We start from the raw sequence: 14977 nt of genomic DNA, 5'->3' as shown, positions 1-14977 counted from the left end.
CCCAGCTAATTATTGTATTTTTAGTAGAGACGGGGTTTCACCATGTTGGTCAGGCTGGTCTCGAACTGCTGACCTCGTGATCTGCCCACCTTGTCCTCTCAAAGTGCTAGGATTACAGGCTTGAGCCACCGTGCCTGGCTTATAAAGTTTAAACTCTGAAACATTGTATTTTTGTTTATTTATTTATCTTGAGACTGAGTCTTGCTCTGTCACCCAGGCTGGAGTGCAGTGGCACGATCTTGGCTCACTGAAAGCTCTGCCTCCCAGGTTCATGCCATTCTCCTGCCTCAGCCTCTGGAATAGCTGGGACTACAGGCACCCATCACCATGCCTGGCTAATTTTTTGTATTTTTAGTGGAGACAGGATTTCACTGTTAGCCAGGATGATCTCGATCTCCTGACCTCATGATCCACCCGCCTCGGCCTCACAAACTGCTGGGATTATAGGCGTGAGCCACCGTGCCTGGCTGAAACCTTTTATAATTTTGTTTTGTTTTGCTTTTTGAGGCAGAGTCTCTCTCTGTCACCTAGTCTGCAGTGCAGTGGCATGATCTTGGCTCACTGCAACCTCTGCCTCCTGGGTTCAAGTGATTCTCCTGCCTCAGCCACCTGAGTAGCTGGGACTACAGCTGCCTGCCACCACACCCGGCTAATTTTTGGATTTTTAGTAGATACAAGGTTTCACCATTTTGGCCAGGATGGTCTTGATCTCCTGACTTCGTGATCCACCCACCTGGGCCTCCCAAAGTGCTGGGATTACAGGCATGAGCTAACGCCCCCAGCCCATTTTGATAATTTTGATGGGGCCAAAGACTTCCCCAACATTAATCCTTTTAGGTTTTGTTCTTCTGTTTAATGTCAGGAACAGAGTGAGAGTTCTGTCACACTCAGGAAAAAGAAGGTCACATACTAGTAAATTTCATCAGTGTTTGTTAGGGTTAGGGTGGAAGTCAAGAATTCAGTCATTAATGCCCTCCACAAACAGAGATGGAGTGGCAGTAATATGTGACCTTCCTAGTCATGAATGGAAGACAGGGAAGGGTTCAACCTATTCCTGAGATTAGACTGAAAAGCAAAGCCTGAAAATATCATGGTTGGGAGTTCTTTGGTCACATGAAAATCATCAAAATGTGGTCTTGACTTCCACCCTAATTACAGTGCTTTCATTTTCATGATTGGATATCTGATTCAATCCATTATTCTGCAGAAAGCCAAAACTTCAATCAGGCTTAACTGGGTGGAGTTCAGAAATCCAATCAGGCATCACTTTCTAATAGGAATCTGGAAGTTGATAAGGGAGGTGGGATTAGGAAGGTCCAAGAAAGTTGCTGGGTGCCGTGGCTCATGCCTGTAATCCCAGCACTTTGGGAGGCTGAGGAGGAGGGCGGATCATGAGGTCAGGAGTTCCCAAAACTAGCCTGGCCAATATGGAGAAACACCATCTCTACTAAAAATACAAAATTAGCCAGGTGTGATGGCGCATGCCTGTAATTCTGGCTACTTTGGAGGCTGAGACAGGAGAATCACTTGAACCCAGGAGGTGGAGGTTGTGGTGAGCCGAGATCATGCCATTTTACTCTGAACTGGGCAACAAGAGTGAAACTCCATCTCAAAAAAAAAGAAGAAAGATCCAAGAAAGCTTGTGAACATCCACAGAAGAGACCCCAGGCTGTGGTACCCGAAGTTATTGCTAGGTTCTCCAAGAGGTCTGAGCAGACTGCAAAGTGAGTCCAGATCTGGTAAGTCAGGGACCTTCACAAAGGCACGCCTATGACCCACAGTCAGACAGTAGAGATGGCGACATGAAGACCAAGGTGGCACAGAGAATTTTCCTGCCTGTTTTTCAGATGAACAGATGTAGGCTTTAATTTTTTCTCTAATGCAGTTTTATCTCTTCACTCCAAATATTTTATTTGTGTTTTAGTTTATGTCATTTCAAAGGATTGTTTGTTTCGTTGTTCGTTTGTTTTTCTGAGATGGAGTCTTGCTCTGTCACCCAGGCTGGAGTGCAATGATGTGGTCTTGGCTCACTGCAACCTCCGCCTCCTGGATTCAAGTGATTCTCCTGCCTCAGCCTCCTGAGTAGCTGGGATTACAGGTGCCCGCCACCATGCCCGGCTAATTTTTGTATTTTTAGTAGAGACAGTGTTTCACTATGTTGGCCAGGCTGGTCTCGAACACCTGACCTCGTGACCTGCCCATCTAGGCCTCTCAAAGTGCTGGGATTATAGGCATGAGCCACCATGCCCAGCTTCAAAGTTCCAAATCAAGCAGTTAAAAAATAATGCAATTGACTGAAGTCTTTTTTTTTTTTTTCTTTGAGACAGTGTCTTGCTGGGTCATTCATGGTGGAATGCAGTGTTGTGATCTTGACTCACTGCAACCTCTGACTTCTGGGCTCAAGCAATCCTCCCTACTCAGAAGTTCTAGCCTTCTGGATGGCTGGAATTCAGTCATGCACCAGTATAACTGACTAATTTTTTTGTTTTTGTTTTTTTCTTTTTTCTTTTTTTTTTTGAGACGGAGTCTCACTCTGTTGCCAAGGTTCAAGTGCAGAGGTGCGATCTTGGCTCACTGCAACTTCGGCTTTCTGGGTTCAAGTGATTCTCCTGCTTCAGCCTCCCAAGTACCTGGGACTATGGGTGTGTGCCACCACGCCTGGCTAATTTTTGTATTTTTAATAGAGATGGGGTTTCACTATGTTGGCCAGGCTGGTCTTAAACTCCCAAACTCAGGTGATCTGCCCACCTCAGTCTCGCAAAGTGCTGAGATTACAGGTGTGAGCCACCATGCCGGCCCTATTACTATGTTTTTTTATAGTGATGGGATCTTGGTTTGTTACCTAGGCTGGTCTGGGTCACCTAGATTGAAGCAAACCTCCCACTTTGCTTTCTAAAGTCTTGGTATTACAGGCATGAGCCAACATGACTGGTATCATATTCCATTTTCAAGAATGGAGTCTTTGTTCTGAATGTGGGATCCATTTGTTTCTCTAGACTCCATTCCAAAGTGGGTAATATTTTATTTATTTATTTATTTTATTAAGAAAGAGTCTTGCTCTTCTGCCCAGGCTGGGGGTACAGTGGCACAGTCTCAGATCACTGTAACTTATGCTTCCCAGACACAAGCCATCCTTCTACCTCAGCCTGCAGAGTAGCTGGGACTACAGGGGTGCACCATCACATCCGTCTATTTTTTGTATTTTTTTGGAGAGGCAGGGTCTCACTATGTAGCCCAGGCTGGTCAGCAACTCCTGGGCTTAAGTGATTGTTCTGCCTTGGCTTGCCAAAGTGTTGGAATTACAGCTGTGAGCTTCCATGTGTGGCCCCTCATTACTCTTTTGAAAGTGAACATAATGGTATCTAATTAAAAATATCCCTTTAGTCTCTCCCAGCCAAGTTCATTGTGGGAACTGAGATTGTAGGCTTTTTGGGGCCACAGGAGACTCCCATTACCATTGTTTTATTGTTTTGTTTTGTTTTTCTTTTTGAGACTGAGTCTCACTCTATTGCCCAGGCTGGAGTGCAGTGGCACTATCTCAGCTCACTGCAACCTCCACCTCCTTTATTCAAACGATTCTTGTGCCTCAGCCTCCCAAGTAGTTGGAGTTACAGCCACCTGCTACCATGCCTGGCTACTTTTTGTATTTTTAGTAAAGACTGGGTTTCACCTTGTTGGCCAGGCTGGTCTCTAACTCCTGACCTTAAATTAGCCACCCACCTTGGCCTCCAAAGTGCTGGGACTACAGCTGTGAGCCATCAAGCCCAGCCACATGACCATTGTTTTAGATCCTTAAATTAAGAAGACATTTTTTCTCAAAAAAGGAGCTGAGCTTTGAAGATTCTTGGTAACACTTCCCAGAGCTAATAGAGTTGGGTGGAGAAATGGATGAAGTTTCATGGAGTAAGAGGGATCTTGCCCGCTCCTTAGAAGTTGGGAGACACTTCTTGGTACCAGAAGGGCAGAACTATGTCTCTGTGGCCAATTATTGCAGAGTGGAATTGGGATAAACTAAGGACCTTTTCACACCTGCCAGAGTAGTGACTTTTGGCCCAGGAGAAGTCAGGGTGTGAGAGGTCTGGCCTGATAAGTTTGTCTTTTCTCTGGATTTGTTTTCTTGCAGATTTATCAGGATGAGCCTCCAGGCCCCACGCAGACTCCTGGAGCTGGCAGGGCAGAGCCTGCTGAAGGACCAGGCCTTGGCCATCTCCGTCCTGGATGAGCTGCCCAGGGAGCTCTTCCCCCCACTGTTCGTGGAGGCCTTCACTAGCAGATGCTGCGAGGTTCTGAAGGTGATGGTGCAGGCCTGGCCCTTCCCCTGCCTCCCTCTGGGGTCCCTGATGAAGACACCTGATCTGGAGATCTTACATTATGTAGTGGATGGGATTGATCGCCTGCTTGCCCAAAAGGTTCGCCCCAGGTGAGTTGACCCTGGTGGGGAGGGCCCAGGTGTCCAGGGAATAAACAGCTGGGTCAGGCAAATTGGCAACCTGGGGTCGACCAGGGGCTTCTGATGGTGCCAGTGAGAAAGCTGGGAAAGTTCTTGGCCATTGCCCAGCTCCTCTGGGAAAGGACTGCTCACCATACAGGGTCCACTGTGGAAACAGGAACCTGTCTGCTCCCAGTGGAAGGTAAAGGCACTAGAAGTGGGTACCAGGCAGAATCCAAGGGGGAAAGGGATGGAGAAGAGAGAGAAGGAGGGGCGCTGAGGAAAAAAGCAGCTGAAGTCCTTGATGTGGAGTGAAAATCCAGGTCAGTGGTGGGTCCTTGCCTACATTCTGAGCTTTTCCCCTATGTTACTCACAGGAGGTGGAAACTTCAAGTGCTGGAATTGCGGGATGTTGATGAGAATTTTTGGACCATATGGTCTGGAGCCAGGCCCCTGTCCTGCTCCCCAGAGGTGATGAGTAAAAGGCAGACGGTTGAGGACCGTCCAAGGACAGGAGAGAAGCAGCCCTTGAAGGTGTTCATTGATGTTTGCCTCAAGGAAGAATCCATGGATGAAGATCTGAGCTTCTTCTCTGGGTGGGTCCAGCATAGAAGAGGTTCAGTACGCCTGTGCTGTTCTAAGGTGGTGAATTATTCAATGAACATTCTAAATTTCAGAAACATACTGGAAACAGCATACCCAGACAGTATCCAAGTATTGGAAATTTGGAACATACGCTGGCCGTGTATGATAGTAGAGTTTAGCCGTTACCTGAGCCAGATGAGGAATCTTCGCAAACTCTTCATCTCCGATGGCTGTCGTTACCTGCTAAGCCCTGACAGCCAAAAACAGTTAGTTGCTGAATTCAGCTCTGGGCTCCTCAGGCTGGAGTATCTCCAGATGCTTTATATAAGAAGGGTCCGCTTCTTTGAAGGCTACCTGGACCAGCTGATCAGGTGAGGAAGGATGGTGAGCTTTCCCTGGGGGCCATAGCACAGCCTTTTTTTGTTAGAGTAAACACTAGTCAGCATCTACTGTGTGCCAGCCACTGGAGATGTCCAGGAAAGGGGACACTAGAATGCATTGTCCTGTTTGGTGCTCTATATCCTGAAGTGGGTATCACAGGATCGCTCCAGTAAGGGCAGAGGGATGATCTGGGGTAGATGTTACAGAAAGGGGCATCATGTAGGGAGCTGGTTAGTAGGGGGTTCAGCTCTAGTGAGGGTGAATTCCTTTTAGTAATTCCTTGTTATTAAGTGTGTTTAAAGTTAATATGATAAATATGAATAGCTTTTGTGAATTCCTTGCTAGGAAGTGTGTTTAAAGTTAATATGATAAAAAAGAGGCAACAGAGGGGAGGGTATAAAAGAAGAGAAAGTGCACCAAACCTGTGTGTTTCACAGAGGAAGCTCGGTCCTCACAGCTTCCTGTGAGCATAAATGATCCTGTCTCTAATTCCCTGTTTGTAAAAGGTTGTTTTGAACTCCAGGAAAGGTAATTGACATGGGAAATGTGTGCTTCTGGGATGGAGGTGAGGGTATAGGCATGACAGTGGTACAAAGTGAGAGGTGGTTTGCAGATGTGGCCATGTCAGGGAGCCTCTGAAAGCAGGTATCCCTAGCTGACATCCCTAGACCTTGCTTAGGTCAATTCTTTGGGCATCTCTTCCACTGGGCTCATGTGGCCCAGAGATGAAGCTTTCTGCTGGAAGATGAAGAAAAGAGGTCTTAGAGATTTTATGGCCTTGAACCAATCACACCAGTGATGGTGAAAGGACTGAGCCTAAAATGGGACTGCCTCTGAATGACCCAAGTCCTCATCAGGCAGCACCTTGTGGGAGGATAATGATTAGATGATGAGAACAAACTTGTGTCTGCGCAAAACACGCTCTTCCCTTGAGGTTATTTTCCACCACCGTCCTCTAACTGGTGCCATTGCCCAGTAGTAACTTCTTGCTCTCTCCAGGTGCCTCAAGAGCCCGTTGGAGACATTGGCATTAACTTATGGCTCCCTAGAAAAAGAGGACTTGAAGTGTCTGCCCCAGTACCCAAGTCTCAGTCAACTGAAGCAGCTGAATCTGAGTCATGGTGCACTGCGCTTCATCCGTCTTGAGCCCCTCCGAGCTCTGTTAGAGAAAGTTACTGCCACTCTTCAGACCCTCTTCTTAGTAGACTGCGGGATTGGGGACTCCAAACTCAGGGTCATCCTGCCTGCCCTGAGCCGCTGCTCCAACCTCACCACTTTCTGCTTTCACGGCAATGACACCTCCATGGATGCTCTGAAGGACCTGCTGCGCCACACAGGCAGGCTGAGCAATTTGAGCCTGGAAACATATCCTGCTCCTCGGGAGAGTCTTGACAACAGAGGTCGTGTCGTTTGGGAGCTCCTCACCCCACTTCAGGCTGAGCTGATGCGTATACTGAGGGAAGTAAGGCAGCCCAACAGGATCTTCTTTGGTCCCGTCTCCTGCTCTTGCTGTGGCACATCGCCCACTGAGCTACTGGAGTTCAATTTTTGCTTGTGGGGAAGGGCAGCCTAGTGGTGTGGAGGTATAAAAAGCTTTTTCTCTAGGCACTTGGAAACTAAAATGTGGGACATAGATGTCTTTTATTTTTCTTTTTCCTTATTTAACAATTTCACAATTTTTATTTAAAAATTTGAGACAGGGTTTCCCTATGTTGTCCAGGCTGGTCTCAAACTCTTACACTGAAGAGAGACCCCTGCTTGGCCTCCCAAGATTCTTGGATTACAGGCATAAGCAGCTGTGCCGGGTCTATAGGTTCATTAAAATGGGAGCAGAGAAGCCTCTGTTTCAGGCATGTGCTTTCTGTGGGTGGAAAAAAAACCCAAAAAACCCAGCAGGGGGCAGCACTGGGGAAATGGTCCAATGGAGTCAATGAGACTCAGGGATCTGGGTCCTAGACAGTCAGAAATAGAACCTGAAATTCTAGAATGAGGGAGTTATCTCAGCAAGGATGGATACAAGTAACGTCTGAAGTAAAGGGAACCTAAATGGAAATTCTCTGCTGTCCTTCATGATTGATTAGCCTGTTTCAGCAATTTATACATCTGAAATCTTTAGTTCCTGATGAATTAAAAAAAGAGGTACTAGTTCATCTGTGATTTAGGTTCATCTGCAGGAAATAAAGGAATCAAAATAAACTTCATTTTGTTGTTGTGTTTTTTTTTCTTTGTTTTTGTTTTGTTTTAGATGGAGATTCGCTCTTGTTGCCCAGGCTGGAGTGAAATGGTGCTATCTTGGCTCACCACAACCTCCGCCTCTGGGTTCAAGTGATTTTCTTGCCTCAGCCTCCCGAGTAGCTGGGATCACAGGCATGTACCACCATGCTCGGCTAATTTTGTATTTTTATTAGAAACGGCGTTTCTCCATGTTGATCAGGCTGGTGTCAAATCCCTGACCTCAGGTAATCTGCCCACCTTGGCCTCCCAAAGTGCTAGGATTACAGGCATGAGCCACTGAGCCTGACCAGTTTTTTGTTTGTTTGATTGTTTGTTTTGTTTTTTTTGACGGAGTCTTGCTTGGTCACCTAGGCTGGAGTGCAGTGGTGGGATCTTGGCTCACTGCAACCTCCAACTCCCAGGTTCAAGGGAATTTGTGTTTTTAGTAGAGATGGAGTTTCACCATGTTGGCCTGACTGGTCTCAAACCCCTAACCTCAAGTGACCTCAAGGAAGCCTCTCAAAGTGCTAGGATTACAGGTGTGAACGGCCGTGCCAAGCCTAAACTTTAATTAATTTATGCCCATTTTTTACCTCTCCAGTCATCTCTTCCTTACTTTCTCCTGTGGTTGTTCACTGGGTTCATCCACAAAAGATGCATGCCTGGGATCTGGAAAATTCTGTGTGGGCAGTGATGGTGAACCATTGAGTCAACCCTCTTCTCATCAGGGGCCCTCACCGCTCCCCAGATAGTGAGACCCTGCTCACTCCTAATGGGCAGATCTGGGAGAATCTGTTCCTGACCATTGGCCACGTCAGGAAAGGGCTTCAGTGCACAAGGTGTGGCCCCCTGCCTTGGAAGGGAATGGCTGTAGTGTGTACTAGCGAGAGCCTCATGGCATCACCAACCCTTGCCTGTCCTCATGGTGGCTAGTGGGTTTTACTGAATTAACATCATTGTGTGTACTAAAGATGTCCAATTTCTCTTAGAAAAATGCTAAAATCATTTAGGTAGATAACACATTCTAAATATTCCTAGCCCATATCAATATGCATCCTTTTGGTAATTAACTCATTTCAATGAGACATCTTCCTGTAACACCTCCCTTCTCTCCTTATCAAAAAACAGGAAAACTAGGGCACTGACCTGTGCTCATGGTGACTAGTGGGGTTTACTGAATTAAAGTGATTGTGTCCAGTAAAGATATCCAATTTCTCTTGGAATAATGCTAAAATTATTTAGGTGGGTAATACATTCTAAATATTTCCAGCCCATATTAATGGAAATACACATCCTTTTGGAAACTAACTCATTTCAATGAGAGATCTTCCTATCACATCTCCCTTCTCTCCTTATCAAAAAACAGGAAAACCTGGGATTGACCTAGCTAACGCTCCTACACTGCCATGAGAATCCCTTTGGGACTTCCCCCATTTGGAACTGGCAGTACTCTCGTGGTTTACTAAAACTTAGGTAAACCTGGGCTTAAGCAACCACCTGGTGCTAAGAAGGAAGCAGCAACCTAGTGGTGAAGATTCACTAAGGGAATGTATTCAGTCCAAAGCAAAGCAAGCCAGACAGAGAAAACTGGAGTAAATCATTCTTCCTTCAGTGCAAAAATACAGATTTATATCTACAAGAAACTAGAGCAAACAGGAAACCGTGACCTCCCCAAAATGGCAAAGCAGAAATCTAGTGGGTGACTCCAATGGGATGGCGATTTGTCAGCTCTCTAACCAATCACTGAATATCACAGGTTTTCAAACTTTTATTTTAGTTCCAGAAATACAGATGCAGGTTTGTTCTATAGATAATAAGCAAACTATCAGATAAATAATTTTGGTAAATTTTGTTTGTTTGTTTGTTTGTTTTTTGAGGCGGCGTCTCACTCTGTCACCCAGGCTGGCATGTAGTAGCATGCTCTCAGCTCACTGTAACCTCTGCCTCCCAGGGTCAAGCAATTATCCTGCCTCGGCCTCCCAAGTAGCTCAGACTACAGACTTGCATTACCACACCGGGCTAAGTTTTTGTATTTTTAGTAGAGACAGGATTTCACCATGTTGGACACGGGGAACTCCTGACCTCAAATGATGCACCTGCCTCAGTGCTGGGATTAGAGTTGTGAGCCACCATGTCCAGCCAGTTTTGGTAGTTTCTTGATACACACTCCCCTTCCCCCCTCCACTCTCCAGTAGTCCCAGGTGTCTACTGTTCCCATTATTATGTCATGTATACTTAATGTTTGGCTCCCATTTATAAGTGAGAACATGTGGTGTTTGGTTTTCTGTGCCTGCTTTAGTTTGCTTAGCATAATGGCTTCTAGCTCCATCCATGTTGCAGCAAAAGGAGGATGAGGACTTAACGAAAGGGCATTATCTTGTTCTTGTTTAAGGCTGTGTAGGTTTCCATGGTGTATATGTACCATATTTTGTTAATCCAGTCCACCACTGATGGGCATTCCAGTGGATTCCATGTCTTTGCTATTGTGAATAGTGCTGGGATGAGCATCTACATGTGACCACTCCTATTCAACGTGCTGGAGGTCTCATGTTACTGGAGTCTCTCTATATTACTTGGGCTGGTCTAGAACTGCCAGGCTCAGGCAGTGCTCCAATCTGAGCCTTACAAAGTATTGGGATTACAGGCATGAGCCACCACACATGGCTCTATTTTATTATAACATATATTTCTAGGCCGGGTGTGGTGGCTCACACCTGTAATCCCAGCACTTTTGGAGGCCAAGACGGGTGGATCACGAGTTCAAGAGATGGAGACCACCCTGGCCAAAATGGTGAAACCCCGTCTCCACTGAAAATACAAAAATTAGCTGGGTATGGTGTCACTTGCCTGTAATCCCAGCTACTCAGGAGGCTGAGGCAGGAGAATTGCTTGAACCTGGGGGGCGGAGATTGCAGTGAGCCGAGATCATGCTGCAGCACTGCAGCCTGGGCAAAGAGCGAGACTCCCTCTCAAAAAAAAAAAAAAAAAGATATAATTCTATAGGCCAAGCAAGGTGGCTCACGCCTGTAATTCCAGCACTTTGGGAGGCCAATGTGGGTGGATTGCTTGAGCCAAGGAGTTCTAGCCTGGGCAACAAGGCAAAATCCTGTCTCTACTTAAAAAGGAAAAAAAGATATATTTCAGTAGCTTATGGCCTGTAGGCTGGTCATGCCTCAGGCTCGAAAGTGCATCTTTCAGAAAAGATCCTTCCCTTGTACTTCCAGGGAGGAAGTGATGAGGCAGGAATTTATGCTGAGTGGGTTGACCAAGTATACACACTCAACAGGTCATGAAATGGGCTATGAGTATTCATGAAGGGGGCCTAACACATGCATACTGAATAAACATACACGTGGCTTATGTCCCATGTTCACTTTGGGGTGGAGACTTCACATTTCTTTTTCTTTTCCTTTTTTGATACAAAGTCTTGCTCTGTCACCCAGGCTGGACTGCAATGGCACCGTATCGGCTCACTGCATCCTCCACCTCCCGGGTTCAAGTGATTCTCCTGCCTCAGCCAAGTAGCTGAGACTACAGGTACATGCCACCACACCTGGCTACTTTTTGTATTTTTGGTAGAGATAGGGTTTCACTATGTTGGCCAGGCTGGTCTGGAACGCCTGACCTCAGGTGATCTGCCTGCCTCAGTTCTCCAAAATGTTCCAAAGTGCTGAGATTACAGGCATGAGCCACCACACTGCGCCAAGACTTCACATTTCAATGCATTAGAACTAGACCCCCTAAATCAAAGGGTGCATCAGGGACACGAAGACGCTCGTGTGCTAAGTCTCTTTCAAGTGGCCAGAACCAGTCAATACTTAGAGGTCTCTCATCAGCAGAAAGTTACTGGAATCAATCTCTTGTCCAGTCAAAGCTGGAGTCATGGCTTGTGGGGCAAGGGGTCAGCTAGTCAGAATCTGGGATGGATGAGCTGCAATCATTTCAATATTGCTTATCTTAGGGTCAGTGTTTGTTCGGCTGCTAAAGAAAGAGAAAAACCCTGTGGCCGTTAGAATATAGTTCATTCAGCTTGGCACAGTGGCTCTTGCCTGTAATCCTAGCACTTTGGGAGGCCAAGGCGGGTGGATAACGAGGTCAGCTGGTGAAGACCAGCCTGGCCAACATGGTGAAAGCCTGTCTCTACTAAAAATACTAAAAAATTAGCCGGGTGTGGTGGTGTGCACCTGTAATCCAAGCTACTCAGGAGGCTGAGGCAGGAGAATTGCTTGAACCTGAGAGGCAGAGGTTGCAGTGAGCCAAGATCATGCCACTGCCCTTCACCCTGGGCTACAAAGCGATATGCCAACTCAAAAAAAAAAGTATATAGTTCATTTTTTAAGGGTAGGGGCCCTTGACTTAACCCTTGCCTGGGAAGACCTTAGGTCCTGTATATAACTTGGTGTCTTATTACCCTAAATAGTCGATTCCATCAGCTTTATAATCTCTATTTGAACATGAATGCTGGTCAGTTTTTGTGTCTAAACCATGACAGGAAGGAAGTAAAATGAGATGTGTCTAACCTCACATCCCGCCATGGCCAGGAACTCAGTTTTAAAGATTTCTCTGGGTACACTTGGCCGAGAGGGAATCTGTTCAGTTTCTATGGGGAGCTTAGGATTTTATTTTTAGTTTTCAGAACGAGGGATGAATAATCATGGAGGCTTCTGCTAGGAGGGAAAAAGTAGGGAAAAATGCATTAGTTTCACTCTTCCTGTATGCCAGGCCCTATGCCAAGCCCTTAAGTTACCCCATCTCATTGGCTCCTACCAGGGTCACACAGGTGGTGGGCATCATCATCCTCATTTTTCAGGAAAACTGAGGCTCTTGCCCAAGGTCCCTGCCAAACAACATCAGGCTCTGAGTTCTCAGCAGGGTCCTCACTCAGATACCCTTTGTGTAGGGTCTCTCACCTGAGTCCTCAGCAGGGTCCTCACTTGGATGCCCTTTGTGTAGGGTTTCTCACCTGAGTCCTCAGCAGGGTCCTCACTCGGATGTCCTTCGTGTAGGATTTCTCACCTGAGTCCACAGCAGGGTCCTCACTCGGATGCCCTTTGTGTAGGGTTTCTCACCATAGGGAAGGTCAGTCATCACCCACAGGCACTTGACTGTTATCTGCCCTCTAAGGATGTGTGATTCCAAAACACGCTTGCTCTGAGAAAATCCAGGGCTGTATCATTTTCCCCGCCAAACCGGAAAGGAGCCAAGAGATCAAAGGATGACTCAGACGAGCCCAGCTTGGCAAATAGATGAGTTGATTAGGATTCACATGCAGGGCACTCCTGGGCAGCAGCAGCACAGCCCCAAAGATCTGCACCACCTCCTGTCTCTAAACTGCTTTTAAGTGAATTTTCTGGCTCTTTGTCCACTGATTTTGAGCAATCAGTCTCTTCTGCTTGGTAGGCTCTCAGATACTCTCTGGGCTGTTTGGGTTCTCAGGGACACCTGCTTCTTGGCTGGGCACAAGAGACTTGGCTTCCCACCTGGCCTTCATTGTTCAAGCAGGGGACATGCGCCCTTAAGTAACCTGATGGGACCTCTCACACTACAATTCCATATACTTGAAGAGGACCAGCCCCTCCACACCGGTGGTTACTTCTCATCAGGTTGGATGAGAGACTGAGAAAAGAAATAAGACACAGAGACAAAGTATAGAGAAAGAAAAGTGGGCCCAGGGGACCAGTGCTCAGCGTATGGAGGACCTGTACTGGAACTGGTCTCTGAGTTCTCTCAGTTTTTTTGATTACTGTTTTCACTATCTCAGCAAGAGGAGTGCACCAGGAGAGCAGGTTGATAGTGGGGAGAAGGTCAGCAAGAAAACACATGAACAAAGGAATGTGTGTCCCAAATAAGTTCAAGGGAAGGTACTATGCCTGGATGTGCACGTAGGCCATATTTATGCTTTTCTCCACCCAAACATCTCAGTGGAGTAAAGAGTGACAAAGTAGCATTGCTGCCAACATGTCTCACCTCCCACCACAAGGCAGTTTTTCTCCTATCTCAGAATAGAACAAATGTACAATCCGGTTTTATACGGAGACATTGCGTTCCCAGGGTCAGGCAGTAGACAGAGGCCTTCTTCTAATCTCAGCTGCAAGAGGTCTTCCTCTTTTACTAATCCTCCTCAGCACAGACCCTTCAAGGGTGTCAGGCTTGGGGATGGTCAGGTCTTTCCCATACCATGAGGTTATATTTCAGACAATCACATGAGCAGAAACCTTGGACAATACATGGCTTTCCAGGGCAGAGGTCCCTGCAGCTTTCTGCAGTGCATTGTGCCCCTGATTATTCGAGAATGGAGAATGGCGATGACTTTTATCAAGCATACTGCCTGTAAATAGTTTGTTAACTAGGCACATCCTGAACAGCTCTAGATCCCCTAAACCTTGATTCCATACAACACATGTTTCTGTGAGCTCAAGGTTCTGGCTAAAGTTACAAATTAACAGCATCTCAGGGCAAAGCAATTGTTGAGGGTACAGATCAAAATGAAATTTCTCATGTCTTCCTTTTCTACGTAGACACAGTAACTGTCTGATCTCTCTTTCTTTTCCCTACATATCCCCCTTTTCTTTTTGAGAAAACCGCCATCGTCATCACGGCCCATTCTCGCTGGTCGCTGTCTCTTTGGAGCTGCTGGAAACACCTGTAGACTAATAACAGAAAAAAAAGATACACAAGGATTAATATGAAATTTACAATAGTGGAACTTCCGATGGTTTTAACCCAAGTGACGGGGTTAAGATTTGTGAGGCCATCAGCAGCTTTCATGATTGCCTCAGTTTCTGACATCAAATTTAAATGGGCTTTTGATACCTCAAAAATTTGTTCTTTTAATTTTAAAATATCTAAAGTAAGATTATCTTCTCTTCCTTGTAGATGGCATCTGACCATGTCCCAGTGATGCTCAGACTCATTATAGGCTCGGGGTTTAATACAAAAATCTGATGTATTCCAGTCACACTGTAACTAAAAAAGATATTCCATGCTCATGAGTCTATCTCCCATCCAAATGACAGTTTGTCTAAGATCATTAATTTGGTTTGCCAATTTTTGATCTATTTGGGTTTGAGAATTCCACAATTTTGAAGAGTTCTTTTGCCAATTATTTACATATTCTACAGTTTGAACAGAGAAGGGTAAAGCAATTCCAGCAGCTGCAGCAGTAACTATGACTGCAATAAGACCCAAAATCACTGCAACCAAAGTAAAAATGCATCTTTTGGATCTAGTTAGAACTCCTTTAATACTTCCGTTAAAATATGGATGGATGGGGAAGTCTCCCACGGTCGGTCTATGAACAAAGGGATCCACACGCCCCCTCTTACCCTCACCAGCAGGATACGGTGCTGCCAAACAAAACTTGAATCA

The 14977-nt window shown here is 46.1% G+C and overlaps 1 protein-coding gene across 1 annotated transcript; it reads left to right on the top strand.

Annotated features, from left to right (window-relative positions):
- The first annotated feature begins 4089 nt into the window (after positions 1 to 4089).
- On the top strand, positions 4090 to 7601 carry LOC112131787 (PRAME family member 22). The gene is made up of 3 exons (XM_054559913.1): positions 4090 to 4420; positions 4807 to 5385; positions 6395 to 7601. Exons 1-3 carry the CDS (start codon positions 4134 to 4136, stop codon positions 6966 to 6968), a joined length of 1440 nt encoding a protein of 479 aa, XP_054415888.1. The 5' UTR covers positions 4090 to 4133; the 3' UTR covers positions 6969 to 7601.
- Positions 7602 to 14977: the final 7376 nt, after the last annotated feature.

The sequence above is a fragment of the Pongo abelii genome, chromosome 1, assembly GCF_028885655.2.
Source record: "Pongo abelii isolate AG06213 chromosome 1, NHGRI_mPonAbe1-v2.0_pri, whole genome shotgun sequence".
Lineage (NCBI taxonomy): Eukaryota > Metazoa > Chordata > Mammalia > Primates > Hominidae > Pongo > Pongo abelii.
This window is presented reverse-complemented; position numbering and strand designations above follow the sequence as displayed.

Excerpts from the sequence above, each read along its gene's own strand:
- LOC112131787 (XM_054559913.1), top strand. The coding sequence starts at position 4,134 with ATGAGCCTCCAGGCCCCACGCAGACTCCTGGAGCTGGCAGGGCAGAGC. Across the intron at positions 4,421-4,806 it reads GCCCAAAAGGTTCGCCCCAG|GAGGTGGAAACTTCAAGTGC; the intron begins GTGAGTTGACCC and ends TGTTACTCACAG. Across the intron at positions 5,386-6,394 it reads TACCTGGACCAGCTGATCAG|GTGCCTCAAGAGCCCGTTGG; the intron begins GTGAGGAAGGAT and ends TGCTCTCTCCAG.